At 53.5% G+C, this 27,205-nt stretch overlaps 1 protein-coding gene across 3 annotated transcripts in view; it reads left to right on the top strand.

Moving 5' to 3' along the window:
- Positions 1–5,750: 5,750 nt before the first annotated feature.
- The window catches only part of VANGL1 (VANGL planar cell polarity protein 1), a 42,751-nt gene continuing 21,296 nt past the window's right edge, over positions 5,751–27,205 (top strand). For 2 of the 3 annotated variants that reach the window (XR_009449764.1, XM_059673324.1), the window contains exons 1-3: positions 6,395–6,508; positions 15,710–15,913; positions 22,725–22,857. Coding sequence is in view for 2 of the 3 variants with exons in the window: in XM_059673324.1 (XP_059529307.1) it covers positions 15,843–15,913; positions 22,725–22,857 (204 nt within the window). In the remaining variant the exon portion in view is untranslated. Of the gene's footprint in view, positions 5,885–6,394; positions 6,509–15,709; positions 15,914–22,724; positions 22,858–27,205 lie in introns of those variants that run through there. The other variant, XM_059673325.1, reaches the window with a different exon arrangement.

Genomic DNA, 27,205 nt, shown 5'->3' with positions numbered 1-27,205 from the left:
AAATGCAGAAAATCAAAAGGCATGATTAATGCAACCCTGAGCACCAGGGTGGATGAATGGTGGTATCCTATGCCCAGTCCTGCCCCCTCCCCCCACCTCCCCACCTTCTGCAGAACCCAGGGAACCTGTGACTGGGGGAGGGGGTGGGGGGGGGGATGTATCTTCCTTTTATGCCTGTGTCTGCTCCACATCACAGCCAGGAGGAGTCAGAGCCAGGTCCCCAGTGCCAGAGGCTGGTTCACCCTCAGGACGTAACGCCACCTGGTGTTAGTCCAGGGAATCAGCTTAACGCGGGATGTGGGGTGTTATTCAAGTGTTTCTCATAAATAGGTAATGCATTGCAGATGACGTCTCCATAGATTAAAAACAACATTAAAGAAGCTTCCGGGCCCCAGAAGGTGTGATTAACTAGCCCAGCCCTGCCCGAGATCGGCGTGAGTGTGATCCTTGGCCCCGCCCGGGCAAGTGGGGCCGCCTTGGGAACACCCAGGGGCTCAAGGCCATGTGCACGGCCTGGCGTCTCCAGCAGGCTGTCTGCCCTGGCTCGGATCCTTCTCCCTGATAACCAGGCTGCACAAGTGCAGGGTTGACTGGGCCTGGGAGGATCCTGCTTCTGAGACCTGAGCTCCGCCTGCGTCCCCTCCCAGCCCCCAGGGTAACGATAGCCTGGGCGTGGGCCGGCCTGCCCAGACCTGCCAGCGGCGCGCTCACCGGGCCCGGCCCACCGTGGGGTCAGTGCACGGGGTTATGGCCACGGCTGCTCGCTAAGGGCCTCGGGGGCCTGCGGCTTTCCACAGAGCACATCTGCTCTGGTCCACAGCCTAGACTCCTGAGCCCATCAAAGTCAGTTAATAGAAAATTACACTTCAGCTGCTTTTTCAAGTTTCCACTTGGGCATCCCACCCTCACCTCAAACTCAACGCATTGAAGATAATTCTTAGACACAGAAGAGACTTTAAAATATATGTATTTTTTATTGATTTCAGAGAAGAAGGGAGAGGGAGAGATAGAAACATCAATGATGAGAGAGAATCACTGATCGGCTGCCTCCTGCACACCCCACACTGGGGATCGAGCCTGCAACCCAGACGTGTGTCCTGACTGGGACTTGAACCGTGACCTCCTGGTTCATGGGTCTGCTCTCAACCACTGAGCCATGCTGGCCAGGTAGAAGAGACTTTAGAGAGCACTGTCTGGGGTCTCACAAAGGCCCCCAGGAACTGTGAGACCATCCAAATCGTTTGGGGAGAAAAAACCTGGGAATGTGTGTATTTTTTCCTGTGGTTTCCATCCCACCGACAATCAGCTTGTCAAAGGGCCCCAGGAGGCCACCAGACACACCTCTTCCCTCCTACTTCGTGGAGAATACTAACATGCCCTTGACCTGTTTGCTCTCCTGTCTCCACCTATGCAAGGTTAGTCCTTCCCCCTGTCCCCTTCGTTCTTAAATTCTGAGATTTAAAATTTCTTTTCCCTGGTCCATAAACAGGCTTAAGCCTACGTTGAAACAAAACAACAGTGAGCCTTGTTTCACCCCTGCACGTCCCTATCCTATCTCCTTGCTGCACAGTCTGCATTCTCTACCCACCTCTTGCTCTCCTCCCTGCGGTATCGTCAATGACCTGTCACCTCCCGAAACAATGTTCATTGTCCGTAGCCTATCTCCTCCGCAGTTTAAACCCACACTGCACAGAGCCGAAAGCCTGGCTGAAAGATTAGAGATGGGAATCTATGCGCGGCCAGCCTGGTCAAAGCCTGGCCTCCCCACCCACTAGCAGCTGTGTGATCACCTGTCTGTGCCTGAGTTTCCTGTTGTACAGTAAATGTGATCTATTATGTTTGCCCCTGCACGTCCCAAAGGTACGGACACTTGACAAGCTATAACTGAACTCACCTTTTCCCCTTGAACTTCCTCTTCCTCCTGGTTCCCCACGTGTCACTGAGACTGGCCTGTGGCTGCATCGGCTGCAGTAGCTCAAGCCCATTCGTCAGTTCAGGTTCCTCTGTCTCACTCGTCTTCTATTTGGTCTCCCTGCTTTCACCCTTTGCTCATAAAGCCACTCCCCAGTCCCCATCAGCTCCTCTTATCTTCATAAAGGTTCTTCAGTGCCTCCCCATTGCCTACCGGAAAAAGCCAGACTTCTAAGCCCACCATAGAAGGCTCCCTGAGCACTGGTGTCGGCCCCTCGCTTCCAGGTGGTGCCCACCCTCCCACCCATCCTCCCCCTGCTTCCTCCCTTACGCTGTCCCCATGCCAAACTGCCAGCAGGTGGCCTGAGAAATCCTACTGCTCCAACTGCCTGCCTTCCTGTCCTTCTCCCGTGACGTCAGTGGCATCTCGTGCCTCATGCCTCAGACCTGCAGCACCAGGCAGCCTCCTGTCACCCCACCCCCTCTCCGCAGCTCATCAGCACCGCACACCATCCGATTCGGCTTCCCGCACATGCTCCGTCACACGCCTATACCTCTGCCCGGGATGTTCCTCCCTCTATCTGCCAGATACTCATCCTTCACGCTCTGCTCACAGGTCAGGGCTGGGGGAAGCCAGGCTGCTTCTGCAGGCTGAGGGCCCGCCTCCCTTTGCCCCACCTTCCCAGCAGCCTCTGGTCTGTCACACTCCAGTATCCAATGTCAAGGCTTTGTTTAAACAGTAACAGTCTCACACCAGCCTGAGCTCCTCCAGCAGGGGGAGGGCACCCCCACCTCCTCCCCTGCCCTCAACCCCCGGTCTCCTGCCCTGCCCTGTTTTCTCTTAGCACGTTACCCCTGTGCGTGTTGTCTGTCCATCTCTCCCCACTAGAATATAAACTCCATGAGGGCAGAAACATTGTCTGTTTCGATGGATCCCTAGAGCCTTGAATAGTGACTGGCCTATAGTAAGTGCTCAGTAAATATTTGTTGAATCAATTGTTGGATCACTGATCACTGTTCCGTTGCCTAGCTTTGTATCCCTGGTAGCTAATACATCACCCAACCTGTAATAGTGACTACATATACGCTTCTGAGTGAGTGGATAGATGAATGAATACTTTAGCGTGTTACTAGCCTTTTTTTAAACAGTCCTAACATGCGTGTTGAATTCTAAGGTCCCTACTAATCAGCCACTGGATTGGGAATCCACTGTGTCTCGCATGAGCCCTTACCTGCGTTCACTGCTCCGCCCACTGCCCTTGACTGGATCCCAGACACTGTGCCCTCCACACCCCTGCCCAGACTTCAGACAAATGCCACTTACCCATGTGTTCAGCTCCTACTTATTAAGCACTTGAGATAAGCCACTCCCTGCTCCAGCCACGGTCCTTCCCTGATGCCTTGTCCGCCTCTCTCTTTCCTCAAGGTGAGGACAAGTTGGCTCTGACTTGTGACTCTCTCCTTGGGCACTAACAACCCATATTTTAATACCTCATCACTGGAAGTATCCACCCGTAAGAAGATACTACACATGTGTAGACTTGGCAGGAAATGGCCCTTTAAAGAACCAGCACTTTCTAACATTGCAAAGATTGGGGACGACAATTTTTCTAATATTTTTTCGCCACTTCCCCGTCTTCTTAAATAGAGTGCCGTATACAGACTCTCCATCTGACCTTTACAACTCAGGGTGGCCACTAGGGACACTGTTACTCTGTGATGTCCCAGGGTGCTGAGAGGAGTCACTGGGAAAAGGAATTTGTCCTCAGGATGCCCCCTTGGCAGGGCCTGGGTCTCCGGAACTCCCCCCCCTCCCCCGCTTTTTTTTTTTAATGTGTTTCTAGTCTGGCTTGGGTTTGGGAATCAGATGATGCTTATTAGAAATGTTTGTAAACGAGGTGGAAACGGTATCTAAGTGAGGGCACCAGGTGTTCTTTTATGTGTACAGTCTATCCGCCTCAAAGCATGGATTCCAGAACTATCTGTGTTGTTGATCAGAGCCCTTTCTCCCTTAACTCTTGGTGTGGTTTTTTTTTTTTTTTGGTGTTTTTTTCAGGTGTATTTATTCTGGATTCTTGAGGCTGGGTAGATGGTTTCTTTACAGTGTGCCTTCAGAGCCCTTGCCATTTTACATATTCTCTTTTGTTGTTAACTATTTCTAATGTGCCTATGTCATGACTTTTTGGTTAGATTGTTCCCTGGTTAGATTATTAATTTCCCAAGAGCAAGTGGTATTTTAGTCATTCATTCATTTGCTAAGTACATTTTAAAGCAACTACGCTGTAGAAACAGTGCTATGGGCTTGGGAGAACTGGAGACGGACGGCCTTGGGCGAGAGATGGCATTTGAGTTGGATCTGGGTGGCTCCGGAGAATTTTAGTGGGTAGCATTCTGAGTTTGGGAAAGCCGTGAGAACAGGCATGGGATGAGAGAAATACACCCATGAATTTGTGGAAAGTACAGCCATACTGCCATCTTGAGAACAGCCAATGGGGTGTACCCCACCTCCCTGATGGAGTTTGGGAAAAACAAAAAACAAAAAACAGATGTGAGGCAAATAAATGTTACCTTTCTTCTTGGGTATGGTTAAGCTGGAAAACTTGACTTTGGGCAAGAGCTGAATGAGGCTTACCCACTTTGTCCCGGATAATGGGGTCCAGGCAGGACTACCGGTTACATAGCCCACCGCTCAGTTCCTGGGAAGTTTTCCAACTCTTACTTTCTCAACTCGAATACCTGAGATTGTCAGATATAAACGAACAGTAGGTGGCATTGAAAGGGGAATTTATATCTTAAAATTGAGTTTACTTTACACTACCCCTCTTTCCCACGAAAGCACCCCATGGTGAGGCAGCAAAACTTATGGGAAGTGGGTTAGAATCGCTTCCGTGACAATCCAGTGAGGCCCTTAGATCATGTGGGGCTATTCAGAAGCATAACTGGAATTGGAAATCCCTGCCTCCTGTGACTTTGAAGGGTCTACATTTTAAAGATGAAAGAGACACTTTTTAAATTTTATTTTTATAGAAGAAGGGAGAAGGACAGAGAGAGACACAGCTATCAATGATGAGAGAATCATTGATGGGCTGCCTCCTGCTCGCCCCACCTTGGGGATCAAGCCTGCAACCTGGGCATATGCCCTGACCAGGAATCAAACTGTGACCTCCTGGCTCATAGATTGATGCTCAGCCACTGAGCCATGCCAACTGGGCAAAAGAGACACATTTTTTTAAAAAAAATATTTTTATTGATTTCAAAGAAGAAGGGAGAGGGAGAGAGAAACACCAGTGATGAGGAAGAATCATTGATTGGCTGCCTCCTGCACGCTCTACACTGGGGATTGAGCCTGCAACTTGGGCATATGCCATGACCAGGAATCGAACCTGAACCTCCTAGATTCATAGGTCAACGCTCAACCACTGAGCCAGGGTAGACACATGTTTTTAAAGCTCAGTAGTAAAGCCTGGTGGCAGGCTAGTGAGTGTGTGTTTGGGGGGTTCATCCCTGGGGGGGTGACTATGTGTCTTTGAGATCCAGTGAGGGCAAATGGGCTTGGATTTTGTGCACGGTTGTGAATATGTGAGTGTGTGAACTTGGGGGTGCAAGCATGTTGGGGTGCTGGGAGGGGTCAGTGCCTGGCCATGTGTGAGTATGTGCGGTGGGGGGGATCAGTCTCCGGGTCTGTGTGCGATGCGGGGAGTGTGTCGGATGCGGGGAGTGAGCGGAGGGAGGGGAGCCCCGCGGGCCCCGCCCTCGGCGGCAGGTGGGCCGGGCGGGAGGCCGCGCTCGCTGCTCTTGGCTAGCGGCCGCGCCGGGCTCGCGGGGCTGGGCTCGGCTGCGGGGCGGCGCCGGGACAGGAAGCGGAAAGCGGCGGCGGCGGCGGCTCTGCCTCCACAGGAGCCCAGCGCAGGCCGCAGAGCCGGGCCGCTGCGAGCCGAGACCGCGGCCGCGGAGCCCGCACGCCGGCGCCGAGGTGAGTGTGGCCGGAGGCCGGCGCGGCGGCGGGGCGGCGGGCGCGGGCGCGGAGCTGCGGCGGGGAGCGCCCCCCGCGCGATCCCGCACCCCGGCCGCGGGACGCAGCCCGGCTCGCCGCTCTCCCCCGCCGCCCTCCTGCGGACCGCACCCCGAGTGTGCTTCCCGGGACCGCACTCCTCCCGCCTCCCCGCGGGGTGCGCCCCTCCTGCCGCTGCCTCGCGCTCCCGCCGCACCCCACTTCCTTGGGTCCCGGCATTCCCTCCTCGCGCCTCGGACGCCCCTTCTCCCCTGGCTGCACTTTGGGGTGCCCCTCGGGGTGCGCTTTCCGGCGGCCAGCAGGGAACGGCCGGGCGATCCTGGAGGCACCGGGCGGCCGCATCCGCCGTGCGGGCCGGGAGCCGGGGGCCGGGCGCGCACCCTGGTCCCCACCCCGCCGCGGGCTCGACCCGGTAACCGCCAGCGTCCGGGGGCCGCCCGGCCCGCGGCCAGAAGCCGGCACAGAGCTGGCTTGTGCTCACACCCGCTTCCAAATCTGAGCCGCCCCGGAGGCCGAGGGGGGAGGGGGGGCGAGTCCGAGGCCGGGGGACGAGTCCGGTGGCGCATCGCCGAGCGCAACAGGCAGGTAGGAGTTTACTTTCAAAAACGCCGGGGTGGAGCTGAAGGCGCCGGCAAACCGCTGCCCGGGCACCCGCTTGGAGGAAACCTCCCCGCGCCCGGGCCGCTTCGCCGGGGCCGGACCTCCTTCCCGGCTGCAGCCTTTGAACTGCCCCCAGCAGCGCGCCCAGGGGAGTGTGAAGTTTATGAAAATTTAAACGCGTCGGTGGCGCAGGCAGGAGTGGGGCGGAGCCGCGGCCTGGCGGCCGGCGATGAGCTGGGAGGGAGACTGGGAGCCCAGAAATCTGTGGCTCCGTTTTCACATCTTCCAACCAGGTACCTGCGAGGTGTTGCGAGCTCTTTCATCTGCTCGTTAAGAGACGCCAGGGCGCTTTGTTATGGCGATGGTGTGGCTGGCACTTGGCGTTTTGTGAACCCTTCTCCCCCCCCTCCCCCCCACCCCAGGGCCTGCGGTGGGAAATGAGTGCACTTTTAGACACGTATTCCAAAGGCTAGCCGGCTGTAAAGAAGCTGGCGTGTTCAGCTGCATGTGTGTAAGTTTTACAGGGCTGCTGGAAATATTATAACTTGGGTCGCCCGTCAACAACGCTAATGAGCATTCGCCTTCAGTGGGTCGTTTGATTACACAGCTCCTAGGCCCTCATAGTGAGAGGGCAGCCACTGTCGGCGTGCAGGGAGGTGTCATTAGTCATTTTATGTAGCCGCTAATTAGAGTTCTTAGAGGCAAATTAAATCAATGTGATATCGTTGGGGCTTTGATTTGTGGGAGGAAACTGGTGGAGTCTGGAGTTCAAAGAAATAACACTCTTCCCCTATCCGCGAGCAGGTAGCATTTCCCAAACGCTGGTGTCTAAGTATAATTAGTGTGACATTTTCACTTCGCAGTGTTGGCTGTGTGACTGGGTTGCACCTCACCTTGTGAATAACATGGGATGAGAACTTGGCCAACGGCCTGTTGGCAAGGACGGCTTGCCAGGCAGCCTCTTTTTCCTGTGATGTGTTCGAGTGACCAGCCGGAACCATAAAGGGGGGTTTTCTTACCTGGCCACAGTTCCTGGGGGCCCTGCTCTGCTGAGGAGTAAGCAGGCCCTGCGTGAGGAGGGCATTCTCCCTCACACAGCCACATGCACTGCTGGTTGGCCCAGGCCTCAGCCGCGTTGGGGTTGCATGGCCCTTATCACATTGTATTTTTGTACGCAGTTTTCACCTTTGGGCTGTGAGCTCCTTTCTTTTCTCCTGGACAGCCCCCCTCCCCCCCTAACACCCAGTGCCTGGGATGCTGAACCTGTGAGTAGGAGTTGAAATGGCAGCATTCTTTATGGCTTACGTGTTAAGTGGGGACCGTTTACGATCGTTGCCCACCCTCCGCTGTGTAAGTAAATAGTTCTGGTAATTGCTGCACAGCTATACATTTTTCCATAGCTCAGAGCACAGGTTCTGGAATTCGACTCCACTTGTGTGACCTTGGTATCCTTAACTGTAGTGTGAAATTAACATTTTACCTCCCTTAGAAGGTTTGGTCTGAGAATTAAGTGAGATATTACGTGCAAATGACTTGAAACAGTCCCTCACACATCCTCGATCTGTAAAGGGAACTAGCTGTGGTTATGGGACCAGCTGGGTATGGGCAAGTGATCTGGGCGTCGTGCCAAGCTATTTTCCAGAAGGGGGACAAGACAGGACTAGGTGGACTTGGGGCTGGTCCATGGTTCTCTGAGGGCCTTGGGTCTGTCTGAAGCCTGATGAAAGGGTGCATGTGTGTTCTGCTGTCGGTCTCCATCGCTGTCCTGCATCCCCCTTATTGGAGAGCAGGCATTGGACCCGGCGCCATGGGGTTTTCAGAGAGGTAGTCCTGTGAGATCTATTTTGCGGAATGTCTAGCATTTCCCATTTGGGTTGCATGGCCCTTATCACATTGGACAGAGGGGTCACTTGAGAGCAAATATACACCATCGAGCCCCAGACACGTGAACTATTCGCAACTCCTCAGAAATCTGCCCTGAGCTGCTCGGGTGTTTTAGAGGTCATCAGTGACTCAAGCCAAGCAGTTATTCTGGGAAGGTGAGCTGAAGCCATTGGCAAGACAGGTAAATGGGGTTGACGTTTCTTTCCTTGTGAATGGTGGCCCAGAATCATATATCTATATCTATATCTATATCTATATCTATATCTATATCTATATCTATATCTCTATCTCTATATCTATATCTATATCTATATCTCTATCTCTATATCTATATCTATATCTCTATCTCTATCTCTATATCTCTATCTCTATATCTATATATCTATATCTATATCTATATCTATATCTATATCTATATCTATATCTATATCTATATCTATATCTATATCTATATCTCTATATCTCTATCTATATCTATCTATCTATCTATCTATCTATCTATCTATCTATCTATATCAAAGGCTAATATGCAAAGTGTCCCCTCAGGAGTTTGGGAGACTGGGTGTTCCATCGCTCGCTCTGATGTGTGCTGACCACTAGGGGCTGGTGCAGAACATGGCAGGCAACTGGCGGCGGGGGTTGGGGGGTGGGAGGTGGGGGAGGGGGCGGGGTGCTGGCGAGCTGGCCAGGTGCTGAGGGAGCTAGGGAAGGAGGAGGCAGGGAGGCAGAGAATCTGATTGGCCCTGATTGCCGGCCAGGCGTAGGGACCCTACCTGTGCACAAATTTCGTGCCCCGGGCCTCTAGTTCACATATAAGAAGTTCTGTTGTAACGAAAGGATCATGAGATTTGTCGTAAGTGCCACGTGCCCTCTGACCCCTCCATCAGTGACCTGGATGCTTGACGGTCTACAGACCACACGTTCAGCAAAATGTTTTGCAGACCTTGCCGTAGTTCTCCACACCCGCCCTTACAGCCCCGGGGTCCGCCAAGTAAACCCCGTAAAACACGTCCAGTCTTCTCTGATCTCTGCGATAATTCACTTCCAACCTGGGAGCAGTGAAAGGAGGCCCGCAAGGAACAGGATGGAAATCATTACGTTACTTAGCTACAGTTAATGGTATTCATTAAAGATAGACTATTATAGACCCCCAAAGGTACGTAAGTTCAACGACAGTGATACTCAAGTCCTATGCCAAGCAAAGGGATCGTAACTGAGAGAATTTCACTTTCCTGAGGAAGAAGGAGAAGAATGCTCTAACAGTTGTGGCTGCTTTCCGCACGCCAGGCACCGTTTTAAATTATACGAATCATCTCACTTAATAGCCACCATGAGCCTATAAGGTCAGTAAAATAGAGTCCCCTCGTTACAGGTAGGGAGACAGGCACAGAGAGGTTAAGCAACTTGATCTGAGGTCACACAGCTGCTAAGTGCCGGGACCAGGATGTGAACAGTGACAGTCTAACCCCGGAGCCTGCGCTCACTGCTTCTCTTCTGTAGAAGAAAAGTTGACTCTAAACAAAATGATTTAAATTGTCATTTTCCCCTGGAGGTCCATATCAGTGAGAAGAATGTTAGCTTCTAAACATAGGAAAAGGGGAATGGGAGGAGAGGGCTGGGGGGAGGTGGGCAAAGGGGTGGGGTGGGGGACATCTGTAATAGTGTCAACAATACAAATAAAGTAAAAGAGCGTAGTAAGAGTAACAATGAACCCTTTAGAATGATATATATGATGAAAATTAAGTATTTAAAGTAATGTCCACAGAAACTCTTTCCCTTAGAAATACACCCACTGTAGGAGGGGAGTGAAGGCCGCAGCCCTTTAAGTTCAGTGTGTGTCTCTGTACCCCTTGCAAGGGAACCTTCTACCCTGCAAACCAGTGCCCTTAATTACCTAACAACTCCAGGCAGAGCTGTGGATGTTTCTATAATTTCCTTTCCATGAAGGTCAGCGTCTGTTTACTGCCGCCCTCACCGCAACACGCCATTTCCGTCCGATGGCTCTGCACTCTCCATTTAAGGAGTGGGTATAGTTTTTGTTCATGAACATGACTTTTGGGGACGATTCCCTTCGAGGCCACCAGTCTTCACTTCGCTTTTCTCCGTGCCTCCGTGGACGTGGTGTGCCAGCCCTGCCCTGTCCCGGTGTCTGCCTCCTGCGGTGCCTGCAGCGGGCGGGGGATATGGACAGGCGGGCGGGGCAGGCGGCTGGCCAGGGCGGGTCTGCGTGAGACAGGTGTGTGAGCAGCAGGCAGCGCGGCTCCAGGTGGTTGTCATCACCGCCGAATCGAACCCTGCACCTTTCCCTCCTCCAGAAAATGGGGGTGTAAGGCAGGCGATCGATCTCTACGGTGTCTTGCACAGTCCATGCGTGGCCTTCACCTCCTGAGGACGGCCACTCTTCACTCAGCGCGCACCGCGTGCCTGTTAGGTCCTCGGGGCTGGAGAGGGGGTGACGAAGGTGGCCGCTGCCCTCCTGGAGCTGACCGTCCCTGCAAAAGGTACCCGCTCAGATGGAGAACTGGACGTTGTGATGTAAAGCAAAAGTACAGGCTGCTGCGAAAGGGCCCAGGCTAGACCGGGAGGGGCTTACAGGAAGTGACATCTGCTTGTGATGTGAAAGGTCACGCTGGGCCAGGAGTCGGACAGCTCCAGATTCCAGGATCCCTGTTAGCGCCTTTACGACACCATCCCCGCCGGCCATGCAGCGGCCTGTGGGCTATCACCCCGGGAATCTGGTTCCTTCTCTTTCACTTCATTGCCTTCCTGATAAGGCAGCCCTCTGGCCTTATCTGAGCTCTGCTCATTTCTTGTACATACAAGGAAACTACTAGTATCTTGTAAATATTGTCACTGCGTGATAAGCCTCAGGACACCGTTGTCCCTCCTGACCCACAGTTTCGCTTTCCAGGGTTCCCGTTACCCGCGGTTAACCGCTGTCTGAAAATATTACATGGAACATTCCAGAAATAAACCATTCATAAGTTTTAGATTGCATGCCATTCCGAGTAGGGTGGTGAGATCTCACTCCATCCCGCCTGAGAGGTGAATTGTCCTATTGTCCAGGATCCAGGCCATAGATCAGTGATGGCGAACCTTTTGAGCTCAGCGTGTCAGCATTTTGAAAAGCCCTAACTTAACTTTGGCGCTGTGTCACATACAGAAATTTTTTGATATTTGCAACCATAATAAAACAAAGATTTATATTTTTGATATTTATTTTATACATTTAAATGTCATTTAACAAAGAAAAATCAACCAAAAAAATGAGCTTGCGTGTCACCTCTGACACGTGTGTCATAAGGTTCGCCATCACTGCCATAGATGCTACCCGCCGTTAGCCACTTAGTGGTCGAGTAGGTTATCAGATCCACCACGAGGTAGCTCAGTGCTTTCGTGGCCATTGTTTTACTTAATAGCATCTCATTCACCCACTTCAGCTCATCACCTGGGCATTGTGTCATCTCACGGCCTCACAAGAAGGAGGAGCACGGTGCTCTAAGATACCTTGCGAGAGAGACCACATTCGCATACTTTTATTATAGTATATTGTTGCAATTGTTCCACTTATTATGGTTGTTAGTCTCTTTATTGTGCCTAATTTATAAATTAAACTTTCTCATAGGTATGTGTGTATAGCAAAAAACAAAGAATACACAGGGTTCGGTACTATCCGCGGTTTCAGGCATCCGCCGGGGGTCTTGGAAGGTGTCCCCTGTGGATAAGAGGGGACTGCTGTCTACTGAAGCTCTGACATTGGCTGTTAAGATGAGTTCACTCTGGACTTTTGTCACTGGGCTGCCTGTTGCTGCTTCTTAATCCCCCCTTAGGTCTCGGACAGGAGTTCATAGTGATAATGGGAACAGTCTGATGCAGAAGAAGGGGCCTGGGCTCTAAAGACTGGGTTCAGTGAGGAGACTGCAGGCTCTGTAATAGGTTAGCCCCGGAGGAAGTGGGCGGCTGAGAACGGGAGGGGGGTGGAGGGAAAGGTCCTGGAGGACCAGGGCACTTGGTGAGGGAGGGTGTGAGGGATGAGGCGGGGAGGATGGAAATGGCACGGGGTGGAGTTACAGGAGCCTCCGGGAGGTAGGGTGATTACATCGCCCTGACGGAGGAAAGGGGAAAGGGTCGGCCTGGACAGGGAGCGTGTTGTGAGGGTGATGGATGAGACTCCCGGGTGCGGCAGAGCACCTGCGTGGGAACAGAGCATTGGGGGCGGTACTTGCTGGTACCTCTGTGTTCAGAGTGTCCTGGGGTAAACAGTAGCTCTCGTCTCAAGGATCTCCTGTGAGAGTAAATCCACGGCTGGGGAAGAGTGGGCGAGTTTGCGTCTTGAGGGATAACCTGACGGGGCGAGGGGAGGGCGCACAGAGGAGCAGTGTCAGTGCATCGCACTGATGGCGACGCTGTGCTGTGTGCGTTGGCGTGGCTGTGCCCCGGCCTTGCCAGTGGGTCTCTCCAGATGCTTAATGAATTGGCGGTGGGTGGGTGGATAGATAGGCTAAGATCTAGGGAAAGGAGGACAGGGACGTGACCTTTGGGTTAGGCTCATCGCAGTTGCTGGCCGGCTAAGAGCTCTTCAGAGGAGAGGATGGAGGATCGCGGTGACAGTTGGGGAAGTGGCAGCACCTGCAGACCCCCCTGTGATAGGTGCAGGCAGGAATTGTGGGAGAGAAACTGGACAAGGGCGGCTGGTAAGGTTGGGTACAGCCTTTTCCCAAAGAGAGCAGAAGGGAGAGGGAGAGAGAGAAACACAGGATTTCCTTGGCGGGACGTGCCGGAGTTGCCCTAATGGACGGCCAGGATTTTTAATGAGGATGAAGAATGGCGTTCGCTGGTAGAGCGGGGAGAGGATTGACATGTGCGTTACCAGGTGCCAGAGGCGTCACGTAGGGAGTCCCCGTGGATGCTCACAACCGCCCGCCCGAGGGGAGAAACAAGCCCGGCCAGGTGAGCGTGTGCCCCTGGAGTCATGGCCAGGAAGCCTGGACGGGGCCAGCCGGGTCTGCGGGACCTGGGCCGCCTGAGACCCCCTGGCAGCAGGTGGTAGCTAGAAGTTGGGCTGGGAAGGGCCATCAGGAATTCCGGTTTGGAAGGCAGAGAAAGGGCAGGTGTTGTGGGTGTGAATTCTGGACGGAGAAGCGGCAGTCACGGTTCTGGGCGAAGCGCCGGCGATGGAGCCTGCGGGTCAGTGGAGAGCAGAGCGAAGGGCCTTCGGGGAAGGAGGCTGGTTCAGGGCAGGCCTGGCAGCTTGGCCCACCTCCCGATGCCGGTGGCTGCCAGGTAACACGCAGCAGAGCCCCGAGCAGATAGGAGTGAGAATCTGAGGTGCTGAAAACCGTGGAAGTTGCTCGTGAAAATGGTGGGAGGCAGAGGAGGGAGCATAAATGATGAACAGGCTGGCAAAGTCTTCTAGGAAAAGTGGGGGTAGGTCCGAGAGCAGAACTAACCTTTTTTCAAAATGCCTACAACATTTGTCATCTGTTTTCACATTCACAGTCATCCCGGAAAGTAGGCTGCTGCTCTCTCCTTACTGGACGAGGAGGCCCGAGGCTCCCCAGGGAGCCTGCCCTGCTCAGGTGACAGCTCCTTAGCCACCAGTGGGCTGAGATGCCAGCCCAGGGCCACCTGCCTGCAGGCCAGCCTCCGGGGTGGGAAGACCGCCTGGGCACTGCTCTGCCTGCTCCTTGCCCACAGCTTTCCTTCTCCTGAGAAAGACAGGAGGGCGTCAGGTTCTGGACCTGGGACGGGCATCCTGGGAGTCACGACTTTCATTTGTCCAGTATTTGGAGCCACGGCTGGGAGCGTTCACACGTGTAGCTCTTCCCTCCTCCCAGCAGCCCTGTTACATACCTTTTACGGATGCAGCTTCAGAGAGGGTTAGTACTACGATTGAGGTCACACAGCTAATAAGCCAGTGAGACCTGGATTGGCACCCAGCTCCGGATACTGCATCTGCTTAGGTCTTCAGATCAACCCGGGAAGATGGTGGCTGGTTGGTTGGACAATTGAGGAAACACGCTCGAGGCCAGTGGCCAGTCCCAGGCTGTACTAGGCTGGGGAGACCTCTGCTAGAACCAGGTCTCCCTCTTCTCACCTGGCCCCTTGAGGCGGAGGAGGATGGAAATGACCAGTCACGGCACCCAGGGCCAAGGAGGCGAGGTTTGGGTCACAGACCCTGGAGGGAAGCGCGCCCTTTGAGGGTGGTGGGGTGGTGGTTGCTGGGGCCAGGAGCCTGGCCTGCCCCCTGCCAGGGACAGGGGCATGGCATTTGCAGGTCCTTTGTGTTTCCTGGCCCTTCTCTCACTGGCTGTTTGCAGTGTGAGCTTCCAGGGCCCTGGAAGGAGGAGGCCTGTGGGGTGGAGCCCAGCTCTGGGCTGATGGGTGCAAGGGAGAGGCGCCACTCTCAGATCCCGGGTGTTCTAGAAGTTGGCGTGTGGGACTCAGGAATTTACTTGGAAATGTTTCTCATTTATTTTTATTGCCAAGCGGCATCTAATGCAAATGTGGGGAAAGAGCGAGGCGCCTGCAACTCATCAATCGCCTGCTCCCTTTCTCTGATGTCCCCCCTCATCCGCGTGTCTACCGCGTGGTTTTACGGGGTTGTAACTGCCGTGTGGATTCGGTGGTCGCCACAGCCCGGTAGCCTGCTTTTTACAGTAGCCACACCATCGTAAACATCTCCATTCTTCATCATCATCACGGTAGCCAGCTGCATGGTATTTCTTTGGGTGGATAAACCTATTCCTCTGTGTTGGGGCACTTTGATGGTTTCTAGCTTTTTACTACTACAGAGAATGCAGTAATTATAACTTTCCTTTAAAAACGAAATAAGTTCCCTAAGATAAATTCTCAGGAATTCGGGTTCCTGGGTTAAAGAGACTGAGAACTTTTTTCCCCTTTTAGATTGGCCTTTGGAAACTATGAGCAAATCCCTTTAAAGTGACTTTCCTGGGTATTGTTTTTGTAACCAGCAAACTGGCAGTGGGGGCCGGGTATCGTGTCAGGGCTGTGGGAAGCCTCTACCCACAGCCTGAACCTGTGGGGGCCGGGCTGTATCCGGGAAATGGCCCAGGGCCAGGTCTCACCTGCCTCCGGTTTTCCTGCTGCTGGGGGGTGGGGGTGGGGTGGGGTGGGGCGTGGCTTGATTGTCACCTACCTGTCTCCCTCCCAGATGCCCCGGAAGCTTGTTGCTGCCTGAGCATGGAGACCCCGGAGGAGGAGGAGGCGCTGCTCTCATTACCCTCCGGCCCTAGAGGTTGGCTTTGAAGGCTGACAGCTGTTTTCTCCCCTTTTTCCCAGAATTTGTTCCTGTGGACGAGTGGCTCCTTGACTCCCAGGCCCTTTGAGGTGTCAGGAACCCCGCTGGTGAAACTCTCTACCTCGCCGGAGAAACAACACCTGCTCCTTCATCCAGAGCGAGCTGGCCATTGCTATGGATACCGAGTCCACGTATTCTGGATATTCTTACTATTCCGGTCATTCGAAGAAATCCCACAGGCAGGGGTACGTACGCGGTGGACGGCTCCACTTTTCCTTGGTGGGGAGGGTGGCAGGGTGCAGGGCTGCGGGTGCCCGTGGCTCAGTCCCCGGTGCCTGAGAAGCCGAGCTTACGGAGCATTTAACTGGTGTGGGGCGTAACCACGCCACCAAGTTGCATTTTATTGCTTCCATTACCGCTGATGACCTTAATTTCTCACAATTGATTTTAAACGAGAGTTTCTCTCTGCAGTGGAAATGTTTTCCCATTTCCAAGTCCTTCTCATAGATGACAGTTCTCCACAGCTTTGCCAAGAATGGAAATGAAAATTTGAAAAAAACATGTTAATTTGTTGCTTTGCAGCCAGAGCTGCTGACTCAGGGTCCATTTTGCATTTGACACGAGGCTTGTGCAATGAAGTGGGATTGGCCCGGTGTCCGTTTGGCTTTTGAAATTGCTGTCCTAGGTACTGGGGGCTAACCCCCACTCTGAGCAGACACACAGGCGTGCATGGGTGTTCACCGAGCCTGCTGTACTGCAGACCTACTGAGTGTTTGGCATGTCAGGAAGAGGGGATGAAGTTGGCAAAATTACGGTGCTGCCCCTTCCTCAGGCTCACCTGTGAAATGGGCATAGCAGGACCCTCCTCACAGCGCTGTGGAGAGGGTTCCATGAGGCTAAGCATTGAACACAGCGCACAGTAGGAGGTCGCTGACCAGTGGCTGCATTAATGCGATGAATGGCCTTGGCATTTAAGCCCCAGTCAAAGGCCACAACTGGCCACCGCCCAGAGGCCCCCCTGTGGTCCAGCCTGCGTGGCCTGGGAAGGTGACTGCAGCGGTGCCTCCCTGACTGAGCAGGTCCTCCTACAAGCAGCCGGATGCAGATACACCCGCAGAAAGGTCCGGAAGGACACTCTTCCGGCAGCCAGGAGTGTCCGCCACAGGGAAGGGGCGGGACACAGACGGTGACTGACAGAAGACTCATGTCTCCGTTATCTTTCTGTACTCATTCAGTCTTTGCCTAATGTGTCTTTTGCCATTAAAAATATGAATGGAACAAAAGAGTAAAAGGACGGTTAGCAAAGATTGTTTAAAGACATGAAAACATGTTCGTGAGGCCATGTTGTAAAAAACAAGATTCACAACTTTGTATGTTATCGTAGCTCTATGTTCTTGTGATAAGATGAATGTTAGCGTACTGACCGTGTCCATCTGTGGGGTTATTAGGGATCTGAATCCGTCTCTGGGATTATTAGGATCGTGGGGATATTTTTTCTTAAACTTTCATAATTCTCTGAGTTTTCATGTATGGCTGTTATAAACCTAAACATTTGGGGGGAAAGTTGCATTGGAGCTCAGTAAGCCTCCCTTGATAACAGTGTCATCACAGACTTCACCCAGTGGGTAAACATATCAAATTAGTTTAAAAAAATATCTACTAGAAACAGCTCTTTCAAAATAGCGCATCTTTGGACGTGTCTGGAAAAAGCAATTCCTCATCTCTGGGCCAAGCTTCCCTTCCCCACACCACAGTGATGGAGCTGGACTTGGGGTCCCGTGGTGTTCAGAGCTGAATAAGGGGGACACCTTGCAGCCTTCTGAGGCGGGACCGTCCAGTGTCCTTTATCTACACGCATGTCCTGACTGTCATGCATCAGGGCCCCTGCTCTGCTGTGTCCTGAGGCCTCTTGGGGCCCCAGAAATTGATCCAGGACCGCCGTGCCCGTGCGAAAAATTAAAAGACTGTAACTTCGCATGGAAAGAGCACGTAGGACCCTGAGTACCTCTAGGACTCATGTGGAAAGTACTTCGCAAACGAAGATACAAGCTGACGCGTTTAATGAATTAATCAGGGGATGTTACCGAGCGCCTGCTCGGGGAAAGCTGCGGGGAAGGGTTGGCCATTAAAGATTTATGGGTCACTCTGGCTCTTTATTTAGAATGAGCATCGCCCACCTGTGGTGACTCTCTGCTTGAGGGCCCGTGGGGCGCGTCACTGTGGAGCAGGTGACAGCCGGTGAGGCCATAACAGCACCCTCCACGGCCGTGCCAGTCGGCCCCGGGGCCAGCCGAGAGACCGCCACCCAGCAGTGTCCCTGTGCAGGCCGCCCTGCTCAGGACTCCAGGGGAATGGGATGGAAGCGGAGGAGAGGGGCAGGCCTTGCTCTCAGGGTAATTTCACTAGACCTTCCACCGGAGAGGAATAGTCAGTGTGCCAAACTTGGGGTGCACGGGGACACCGTGGTCATCTGGGGAGGGCACCTGGGTTCCAAGCAGACGACAGGTGACTCTTTTCTAGCAAAGAGGTCAGTGCGCTGGTTTTGCGATGTCTGCCCTCTCCAGAGGGTGTCAGTTAACTTGCTGGGAAAAGGGTGGGCCGACCTCGCCAAACCTTTGGGTTCGGAGCCCCAGTTCCCCGAGTTCAGTACAGCAGCGGCCGGCCTTGTTCAGGACCACTTGCAGAGTGCCCTCTAGGACATCGGTCCTCACCCCGCATCCTCACAGCCCTCCCAGCCCTCCCAGCATCGTGGGCAGTGGCACCCCCATTCCCCAGGTGGTAAGACTGAGGCCCAGAGGCACCACGATTTGTCTGCGGTTCCAAGGCTAGTGGGTGCTGTAGGCAGGTTCAGGCCCACTGGTTGGCCCTTTGGAAGCCCGCCCTCTCCCCTGGGCTGTGCAGGAGTAACTGGCAGGGAAAAAAGAAAAGGAAATGAAGGGTAACTCATGTGACTGATTCGCTAAAACGCGTTGTCCAGAGGAGGGCTGTGGAGGGCGGGGGACGGTGGCTTTGTTCCCAGGCCTCAGAGTCAGTGGGAGAGGAAGCAGCCGGGCCCCAGCCGGCAGCGGACAGAAAGGGCAGCTAGTGGGTGGTGGTGGAGAAGGAAAGGGAGGGGTACCCGGTGGGGCCGGCTTTCCCCAAATAGAAAGACAAACAGCAGACACCGCGCCAAATCCTCTTCCCAGGAAATGCCGACTGAGTGGGACCCGGGGCGGGGGGACTCGCCAGGGACTCCGGCTGGGGGGCCAGGGGTTTGCAGCCGCCACCAAGGGCTCAGCTCCAGGAGCGCCTCAGTAGGTGCGTTTCCACACGCGCAGGCACAGGCACATGCCGGGCCGCTGCGTGCCCTTGCCTGCTCCGCCCGCCCCTCGCGCGCACACGTGCACAGATGCGCTTATCTTGACTCACACAGGCAGCTGTCGCATGGAAACAGACTCGGCGATAAAGACACCAGATTCCTGTGTGACACCCCTGCTCGGCAAAGGCAGGCACACAGGTGACCCGGCCCGCTCCGGCGGAGCTGCCAACACCCCAGGGTGCACGTGTTTCTCTCAGGGGTTTGGTCGCCTTACTCCCCGTCTCCTGTTTGCATCCCCTGATGGTCCTCCCTGGGAGCCCTGCCCAGGGCGCACTGGGCACTTTCCTGGAGTTGGGGCATTGGGCGCTGTTGGGATGGGCGTCCGGGGTCTGGGCGTTGAGGCAGCCGCACTGTGGCTTGCAGCTCTGTAAGGGAAGCGCTGGCCGGTGTTGGACTTTGCTCTTCAGCACCGGCTCAGAGACCCTCCCGGAGCAGGCTTTCAGGACCCTGCTTTCCCTAAAAGCCGTAGGGCAGTTCTTGCTCCCTTAATACAAGGACGGCACAACTCGGCCCTTGCTGAGCTGCTAGGACGATCTTCACACTCACTTGACTGTGCAGAGGAAGCTCTCGCCCTGTGTCCCTCTGTCCCATGCCCCCTGTCCTGGGTCCCTCTGTCCCACGCCCGCTGTCCTGGGTCCCTCTGCCCCATGCCCGCTGTCCTGGGTCCCTCTGCCCCATGCCTGCTGTCCTGGGTCCTTCTGCCCCATGCCCGCTGTCCTGGGTCCCTCTGCCCCATGCCCGCTGTCCTGGGTCCCTCTGCCCCATGCCCGCTGTCCTGGGTCCCTGTGCCCCATGCCCGCTGTCCTGGGTCCCTCTGTCCCATGCGCGCTGCCCTGCGTCCCTCTGTCCCATGCGCGCTGCCCTGCGTCCCTCTGTCCCACACACGCTGCCCTGAGCCCTCCTCCCAGCCGCCTCCACCCAGCGCTGGTTTAATAAAGCAGCCGCTGGACACTGGGACATCGGACAGCTGAGTGTCACACCCATGAGTGAGCCCCTGCTGTATACAGGACACTTCCCCGACAGGCCGACTTCCAAGCAGCTAGTCCAACAGCCCCTTCCCCGGGGGCAGGTGGTGGGAGAGCCTTGGGGACCGGTTCCTGGGTCACCTGGGGCGCTGGTGGAAAATGCCGTTCCTGTTGTCTCCCTTCCAGAGGAATCCTCTGAGGGTGGCGCCAGCGAGTCTGCACCCACACCCGCACCCCGCGGCTTCTCTGCACTGGGTTCTGAGAAGCGCTGGTCTGGGGTTTCTGCTCTGGGAATGAGAAACCCTCCTGGGCGATCAGATGGCTCTTCTCTGGCTTACCCCGATGGGACCAGAGGAGCTGAGGCCGCCGCGTCTCTCTGGGTGCTGTGGGCCTTCACAAGTCAGGCTGGGTGGGTGCGGTTGGAGTGATGGCGGGTCCCTGGGAGGGTGTTGCCACCCTGCTGGTTCCCCACCTGCTGTCTGCCTGGGGCAGCTGCACTCGGTGGAAGACTGTTGCTTCCGCTGGAATCTGTACCGTCGCAGGACTTGACCCATGGGACCGGCGACGAGGTGGATGGGTGAGGCTGGCATGTGACGTGGCTGATGGCAGAGAGAGCGACAGAGATGAGAGCGGGTGGGGAAAGGGAACAAGAGTGAAATCGGACAGGAGGCTCCTGGTCTGGCCTGGAGGCGGGGGACCCTGGGAGCAGCGGTTCCAGACTTCGCTCGAGCAGTTAACTCTGGCAGGTGCGGATCTCCCCAGTTGTTTGTGGTTCTCACAGTGAGTCCTTTGCAAGTGATTGTTTTGGGCAGAGTGTTGGCCACCCACTCTGCGTTGTGCTGTCCTCGGCCACAGCCCAGTCCTGACTCCTAGCAGTAGCTTCAGAGGCCTGTTCACAGCTGTGCTAGTTCCTCGGGGATAGGGTGAGGGGATGGGCAGTAGGAATGCTCATGCTGCAAAATCTCCTAAAGGCTTCTCAGATCAGTGCAGCATAGTGGGTATCAGTGGAGGCAGGGAACAGGCCTGGGTTCCGACCCTCCTCTGCCACGGACTGTGACTTGGGGAAGTCACTTCAACTCTTTGAGCCTCAGTTTCCTCGTCTGTAAAATGGGGATAGTAATACTGGCCTCAAGGTTATTGTTGGGGTAGAACGACATTAATACCATCGCACACTCAGTAAAGTGCTCTAAGAAGTGGGGTGGGCGTGGAGCGGAGTGACTGGCAGCGACGCTCCGATCTCTGGGCTGTTTCCCCGGTTGCCTGGCTGACGTGAGCCGAGTTGACCAGACACATCTATTGCTGGACTCTGATTTACAATAGATGTAAGTTACTTAGAGATTAAAGTCGCTATCACGAAACAGTCAGAAGCCTCCCAGCTCTTTGAAGGGCTTAGCCCATGCTGATCCTCGGGCCGTCCTGATAAGGTAGGAGTTTCAACAGGACGCCTGCATGTGGTGTTGTTAGCTAAGTAGTAGGTTAATGGAAGGTGTGCTGGGGGGCAGGAAGGGGTGTGAGGGTGTGTTGATGGCTCATTTTACATCTCTTTGTGCCAAGGTACACACTTTGCCCTCGGCTAAAAGTGCTAGCCATAATGATAGTAGCTACACCTACCGCCACACCCCTGTCCTCAGCTCTGCCTGCACGACCTCTGTGGTAGTGTCATTATCCCCATCTCACAGAGGAGGAAACGGAGGCCTTCGGAGATTGAATAACTTGTGCAAGACCCCAAGGGGGTACCGAAGGGTCCCCAGGGTCAGCGGTGCCATGCTTCCGTCCCGCCTGGAGGCTTGGGAGTGAGGACAGTGGTTGGAGGGAGGAGGGCTGATGTCACAGCGGCCTGTGGACAGGAGGTTGAGGGAACTCACTCTTGGCTCCTTGGGTTGCATTCACTGTTCCCAGTCGGGGTGGTTGACGTCCAGGCTGTGACCTCTGAGGTTTGCACAGTGATTGATTCTTTCTGCAGTTTCAAGACTGACCCACAGCACGTGCTCAGAGTCACCCGGGGAGACCACCCAGGATGAATATCACCCAGCAGCCTGTTGTCCTTTGGACACCTGAACACACACACACACACACACACACACACACACACACACACACACACACCTTGGCATCATCTGTCCCAGCTTTTGTTTGTTTCTGTGGCTGTCTTTCAGTTCAGTTGGACCCTGTGGGAATGACTTTTAGTTTGAAGTCGTAGGAATGAGGAGTAAATGATTCTCTGTGCTGGTTTAGAATTTCCTTTCTTCTTGTCCAAAAGGTGTAGGGTGACAGTGTGTCCCAGATTTTTTTGGACAGACCAAAGCTTGACGATTTTGCAGTGTTGTCCCAATCAAAATCAAAATCAGGGCAGAGGCGGGGCCTAGAAAACAAGTTCAGTCAAATTGTAACCAAAGCGAGGCCGTCATTTTACCATAACAATGTGCCTTAGCTCCACAGATTCTGAAATTCCCAGTTCGGCTTTGAAAAAATATGATCACTGTTGATGGAGGTGTAACGGTCTTTGTTTGGGGTCCTGGAATAGCAGGAAGAAAATGCTAAAATCAACCTCCTCCTTGTGGGGGAGGAGGAGTGGCGGTAGGTGGGTATTGCCAGTGTGTGTGTGTGTGTAATTTTCCTAAATTCAAAGCGAAATTTACAATATATTTGGAAGAGATGAGAGTTAATTAACATGGGATAAATGTGCTAGCTGATGATGTTCTTTTTTTTTGTTTTTTGTTTTTTGTTTTTCAGGGAGCGAAATAGAGAGAGGCACAAATCACCCCGGAGCAAAGATGGCCGAGGATCCGAAAAGGCTGTCACCATCCAGGCGCCCACCGGGGAGCCCCTGCTGGGGAATGACTCCACGCGGACGGAGGAAGCTCAGGTGAGGGTCCCGGGTGGTCTGTAAGCACACGGCCCCTCCATCTTTTCGGCAGATGTTTTCCTAAGTCTTGTAGCGGTAGGTTCTCTTGGGTTTTTACCTTTATTTTTCTAGCATGTTAACTAGTTTATCTGTGTCCTGTGGTTTCTTGTTGGTCTTACGGGCAGCCTGTGCTGCCACTGGCCAGCTTGCGGGTGCTTCTGAAGTGTGGCCGGTGGGCCTGCTATGAGTCGTGTTGGAAAGAAGCCAGCTCGGCTGACACCAGGGCAGAGGAGGGAGAAGTGTGGGCTCAGTGTCCGGAGACTCACTGCAAGTGGAACAGGATACAAGAGGAAAGGACCCTCCTTTCGGAAACCCCGAGTCATGTGGGGAGAAGAGCGGGCGGTTAGGGCAGCCCTGAGTGAGCATCACTCCTGGACATGAAATCGATTGGGGGCCGCGTGCTTAGATGCCGGGTAGGAAAGCACAGGTGGACGAAACAGGCCCTGGGACACACAAAAGGCCAAAGTGTGTCAGGCAGGATGGGGATGGGCAGCAGTCTGTGGATCAGGAGCGCCAGGGCCGTGCAGCGGGGAGGGGTCTGGGACACACGAGGATGCATTTGCTCCGTCGGGAGCAGCAGCTCCTGCACCCAGACGCTTCTCACGGCTCAGGAGCGCAGGGGTTCTGCCTGTGGGCCTGGGTCCTGCCATATTTAGGAAAGGCTGGAGATCAGGATTTTATGTGAACTCACTCAGTGTTTTAAGTACAGTGGCTTTTGAACTGTCGCGGGTCCACTTATACGTGGATCTTTTTCATTAAGTCCTGGGAATGTGTTTTCTCATCCTTATGATTTTTTGAGTAATATTTTCTCTAATTTCCTTTATTATTAGAAAACAGTATATGATACATATAACATACAAAATGTGTCTTAATTCTTTGGGTTATTGGTAAGGCATCTGGTCAACAGTAGGCATTAGTAGTTTAGTTTGGGGGGAGTCAAAGTTATGTGCAGATTTCGACGGAGCCAGGGGGTCAGTGTCCCTGACCCCCACATTGTTCAAGAGTCAACTGTTTTGGTAATTTATGAATTTTTATAAAACATTATGTGGGGTCTTCTCTCTGGGCCTCCACTCTCCGGCAGCCCATCTGACTTAAATAAACATCTGAGCTACACTCAGAAACATGTTTGCATACCCTCCCCAGCTCGGGAAATAGATGCATGTCCAGCCTGGGCCCCAAATAACCTGGTGTGTGCATACAGCTGTGTGGAGAAGTCTCTGTGTGCACGTGGAGTTACACAGATGTGCATTTCTGAGCAGATACCTGGGCTCCTCAGAGCAGACAGGGTGCCCTCGGGACCCAGAGCTGCAGCTGCGGGACGAGGGTGGAGTGTGTCCAGGATGAGTAACGTCTGTAGTCCTCACTCTCTCACTGCCCGCCGTCGCTCTGGGAGGGCCGGGGGCTAGAGGGTCAGAGGGATGGTTGGATGGATGGGGCCACTCCTGAGTGGACCACCCTCCGTGCCACAGGGGGTCCGTTCCCTTCTGGATGTGGATCCAGAGGTGCTGATGGCCCGTGCGAAGGCACTTCTTCTTTGCAGCTTCTCTGCGCCTTGTAGCTCCGTTGGGAAGCTATTGGTGTTGACACCAGGATGACGCGATAGGAAATGCATTGGGAGGCTGTACTCAGCAGCTGTGTGACCTTGGTAGTCACCTTGGTGGGCCTCAGCTTCTTCACTGAAACTCTAGGAACATGGATTTGAGGGTCTTCGATCCTTTCTGTTCCAAGAACCTCAAACTTGAACCAGACAGCCCTTTAGCCATCTGCATTTTTTTAGGCTCAGATGTGCACGCATTCTTAACATGGACAGGGATTTAGTTAGCGATGCTTTGGCAGGAAAAAAAAAAGGTGAGGAGCTAAATCAGAGAGTGTGGTGGCCAACGAAAGGACTGCAAGACGCTGGTCATGGTTTCAGCATTGAGTGTCAACCGAGGACTAGGCCCCGTACACCGCGTGGAGTGGAGTCCCGCGGCGCCCTCACTAAGAGCATAGCCGGTCAGTTATTTTAGGGAGCCCGTGAACTCACTGGTGCGAAAGCAAGGTGCCATCTTTGAATTTCCCCCCTGCTTGTGATTTTGTTCTTTTTTATTTATTTATTTATTTTTTAAAAATATATATTTTATTGATTTTTTACAGAGAGGAAGGGGGAGAGAGATAGAGAGTTAGAAACATTGATGAGAGAGAAACATCGATCAGCTGCCTCCTGCACATCTCCCACTGGGGATGTGCCCGCAACCCAGGTACATGCCCTTGACCGGAATCGAACCTGGGACCTTTCAGTCCGCAGGCCGACGCTCTATCCACTGAGCCAAACCAGTTTCGGCTCTTTTTAAAAAACTGAAATGAATTTACACACAGAGACATGAACAGACTAAAGTGTACAGTTTGGTAAACTTTAAGAGCTGAATAAAACCCATATAACCCATACTCCTATCGATAAATATATTTCCATTGCTCTAGAACAGTGATGGCGAACCTTTTGAGCTCAGCGTGTCAGCATTTTGAAAAACCCTAACTTAACTCTGGTGCCGTGTCACATACAGAAATTTTTTGATATCTGCAATCATAGTAAAACAAAGACTTAATATTTTTGATATTTATTTTATATATTTAAATGCCATTTAACAAAGAAAAATCAACCAAAAAAATGAGTTCGCGTGTCACCTCTGACACGCGTGTCATAGGTTCGCCATCACTGCTCTAGAAAGTTCTCTGATGTTCTTCCCTGTCTCCCCCATCCCCCTCTCCAAGCCCGGCTTTGATTTCTGTCCCTGTCGATTTGTCTTGCCTGTTTTAGAATTTCACGTAATTGGAATCACAGTCTTTTGATTTGGACTTTTTTTCACGCAGCATCATGATTGGAGATTTCTCCGTGCTGCGGTGTGTTTCCGGGTTCCCCCTTCGGGATTTTTGCGGAGTCGTGTCCCAGGGCACAAATGTCTCACAATTTGTTATGCGTTCTCCTGACCGACAGGCATTTGGGTTGCACCATTTTTGGGCTCCGAAGAGTAAAACTGTGAAGGACATTCCCGTACAAGTCTTTTGTGGACATATGTTTTCCTTTTATTTTGATAAAAACCTGGAAGTGGAGCTGCTGGGCCATCCAGTGCAGCATATACTTAAATGTATATGGAAGCGCCAGGCTGGTTTTCAAGAGCGATTGTGCGCCTTATGCTTCCTCCAGCGATGTCTGGGAGTCCTGGGTGCTTCCTCGTCTTAAAAGGTCCCTTCCCTCATGGTGTGGGCTCCAGCCGCTTTCCAAACTGAGGAACTGTCTCTTCACAGGCCGGGCCCTTCGCCCCGACCCCGCTCCTCGCCGTGGCCTGTGCACTTTGTGAATCCAATTTCTTATCCTTACTAGGTTAGAGGTTATTGTTCAGTCGTGAGAGCTCTATCTTGCTGATTCAGCTGTGAAACTAGATTTTTTTTAAAGTTGGTGTCTTACACATTAATTTCCCGCCGTCTGACCTTTTCCCAGTTAAATCCCACACACGGATCCCCGAGGCCCACCCCCTGGACTCCATGTGGCTTTTCATTGCCTCCTCCTCTGTTGTTGCTTCTGGGGTGGAGTCAGAGTTGCCAGCGAAATAGCAAAATTGCTTAAAATCCTGACAACTGGGTCTTGTTCAATGAAGACTCTTGGCTGTAACTAGAAACCACCTCAGAGTTAAAAAGAGAGAAAGGAAGAGGCAGACACGCCGTGGAGATCCTGGTACCCCCGGGCCCTGAGGTTCAGCTTGCCAGGGGCACGTGTGTCGTGGGAGGAGGTCTAGCTGCCCTGGCCAGAGTCGCTTGGATTTGCTTAGCTTGTTCCTTGAGAAGCGTTGCCAGGGAGTGCTCGACACTGGTATTTATTAAATGGGCCTTGGAAACGTCATGGAGCTCCAAAAACAGCGTGTCCTCGCTGCAGGTAAGCCTTGATCCGAGCAAGGAAAGTTCCCTTCCATGCCTTCCGCTGGGTGAGCTACCGGAGGGCTCTTCCAGAAGGTGGGCTTGTAGCCTTCGTGACCCAGGCATGAGTGGAGAACGGGAGGAGGGTGTTCTCCTTGTGCCACAGGTGGGCCCGCCTGTGTTAGTCTAACAAGCAACAGGATTGGTCAGTGCAGAACAGGTAGCCCCAGGCCCCTCCAAGCCTCTCAGGGGACTCCAACAGGGAGGGGGTGATAATCATGTCATAATGGGTCACCCAAACAAGCCAACAAAAAGGTCACATTACACTCTCTCTGTTTGTAAATAGATACAGTGCATTCTATCTGTTTGTAAACAGATACAGTGGTGATTGTTAAAGTTTAAAAAGTCCTGTATTGAA

The sequence above is a fragment of the Myotis daubentonii genome, chromosome 18 (genome assembly GCF_963259705.1).
Source record: "Myotis daubentonii chromosome 18, mMyoDau2.1, whole genome shotgun sequence".
Taxonomy (NCBI): Eukaryota; Metazoa; Chordata; class Mammalia; order Chiroptera; family Vespertilionidae; genus Myotis; species Myotis daubentonii.
This window is presented reverse-complemented; position numbering and strand designations above follow the sequence as displayed.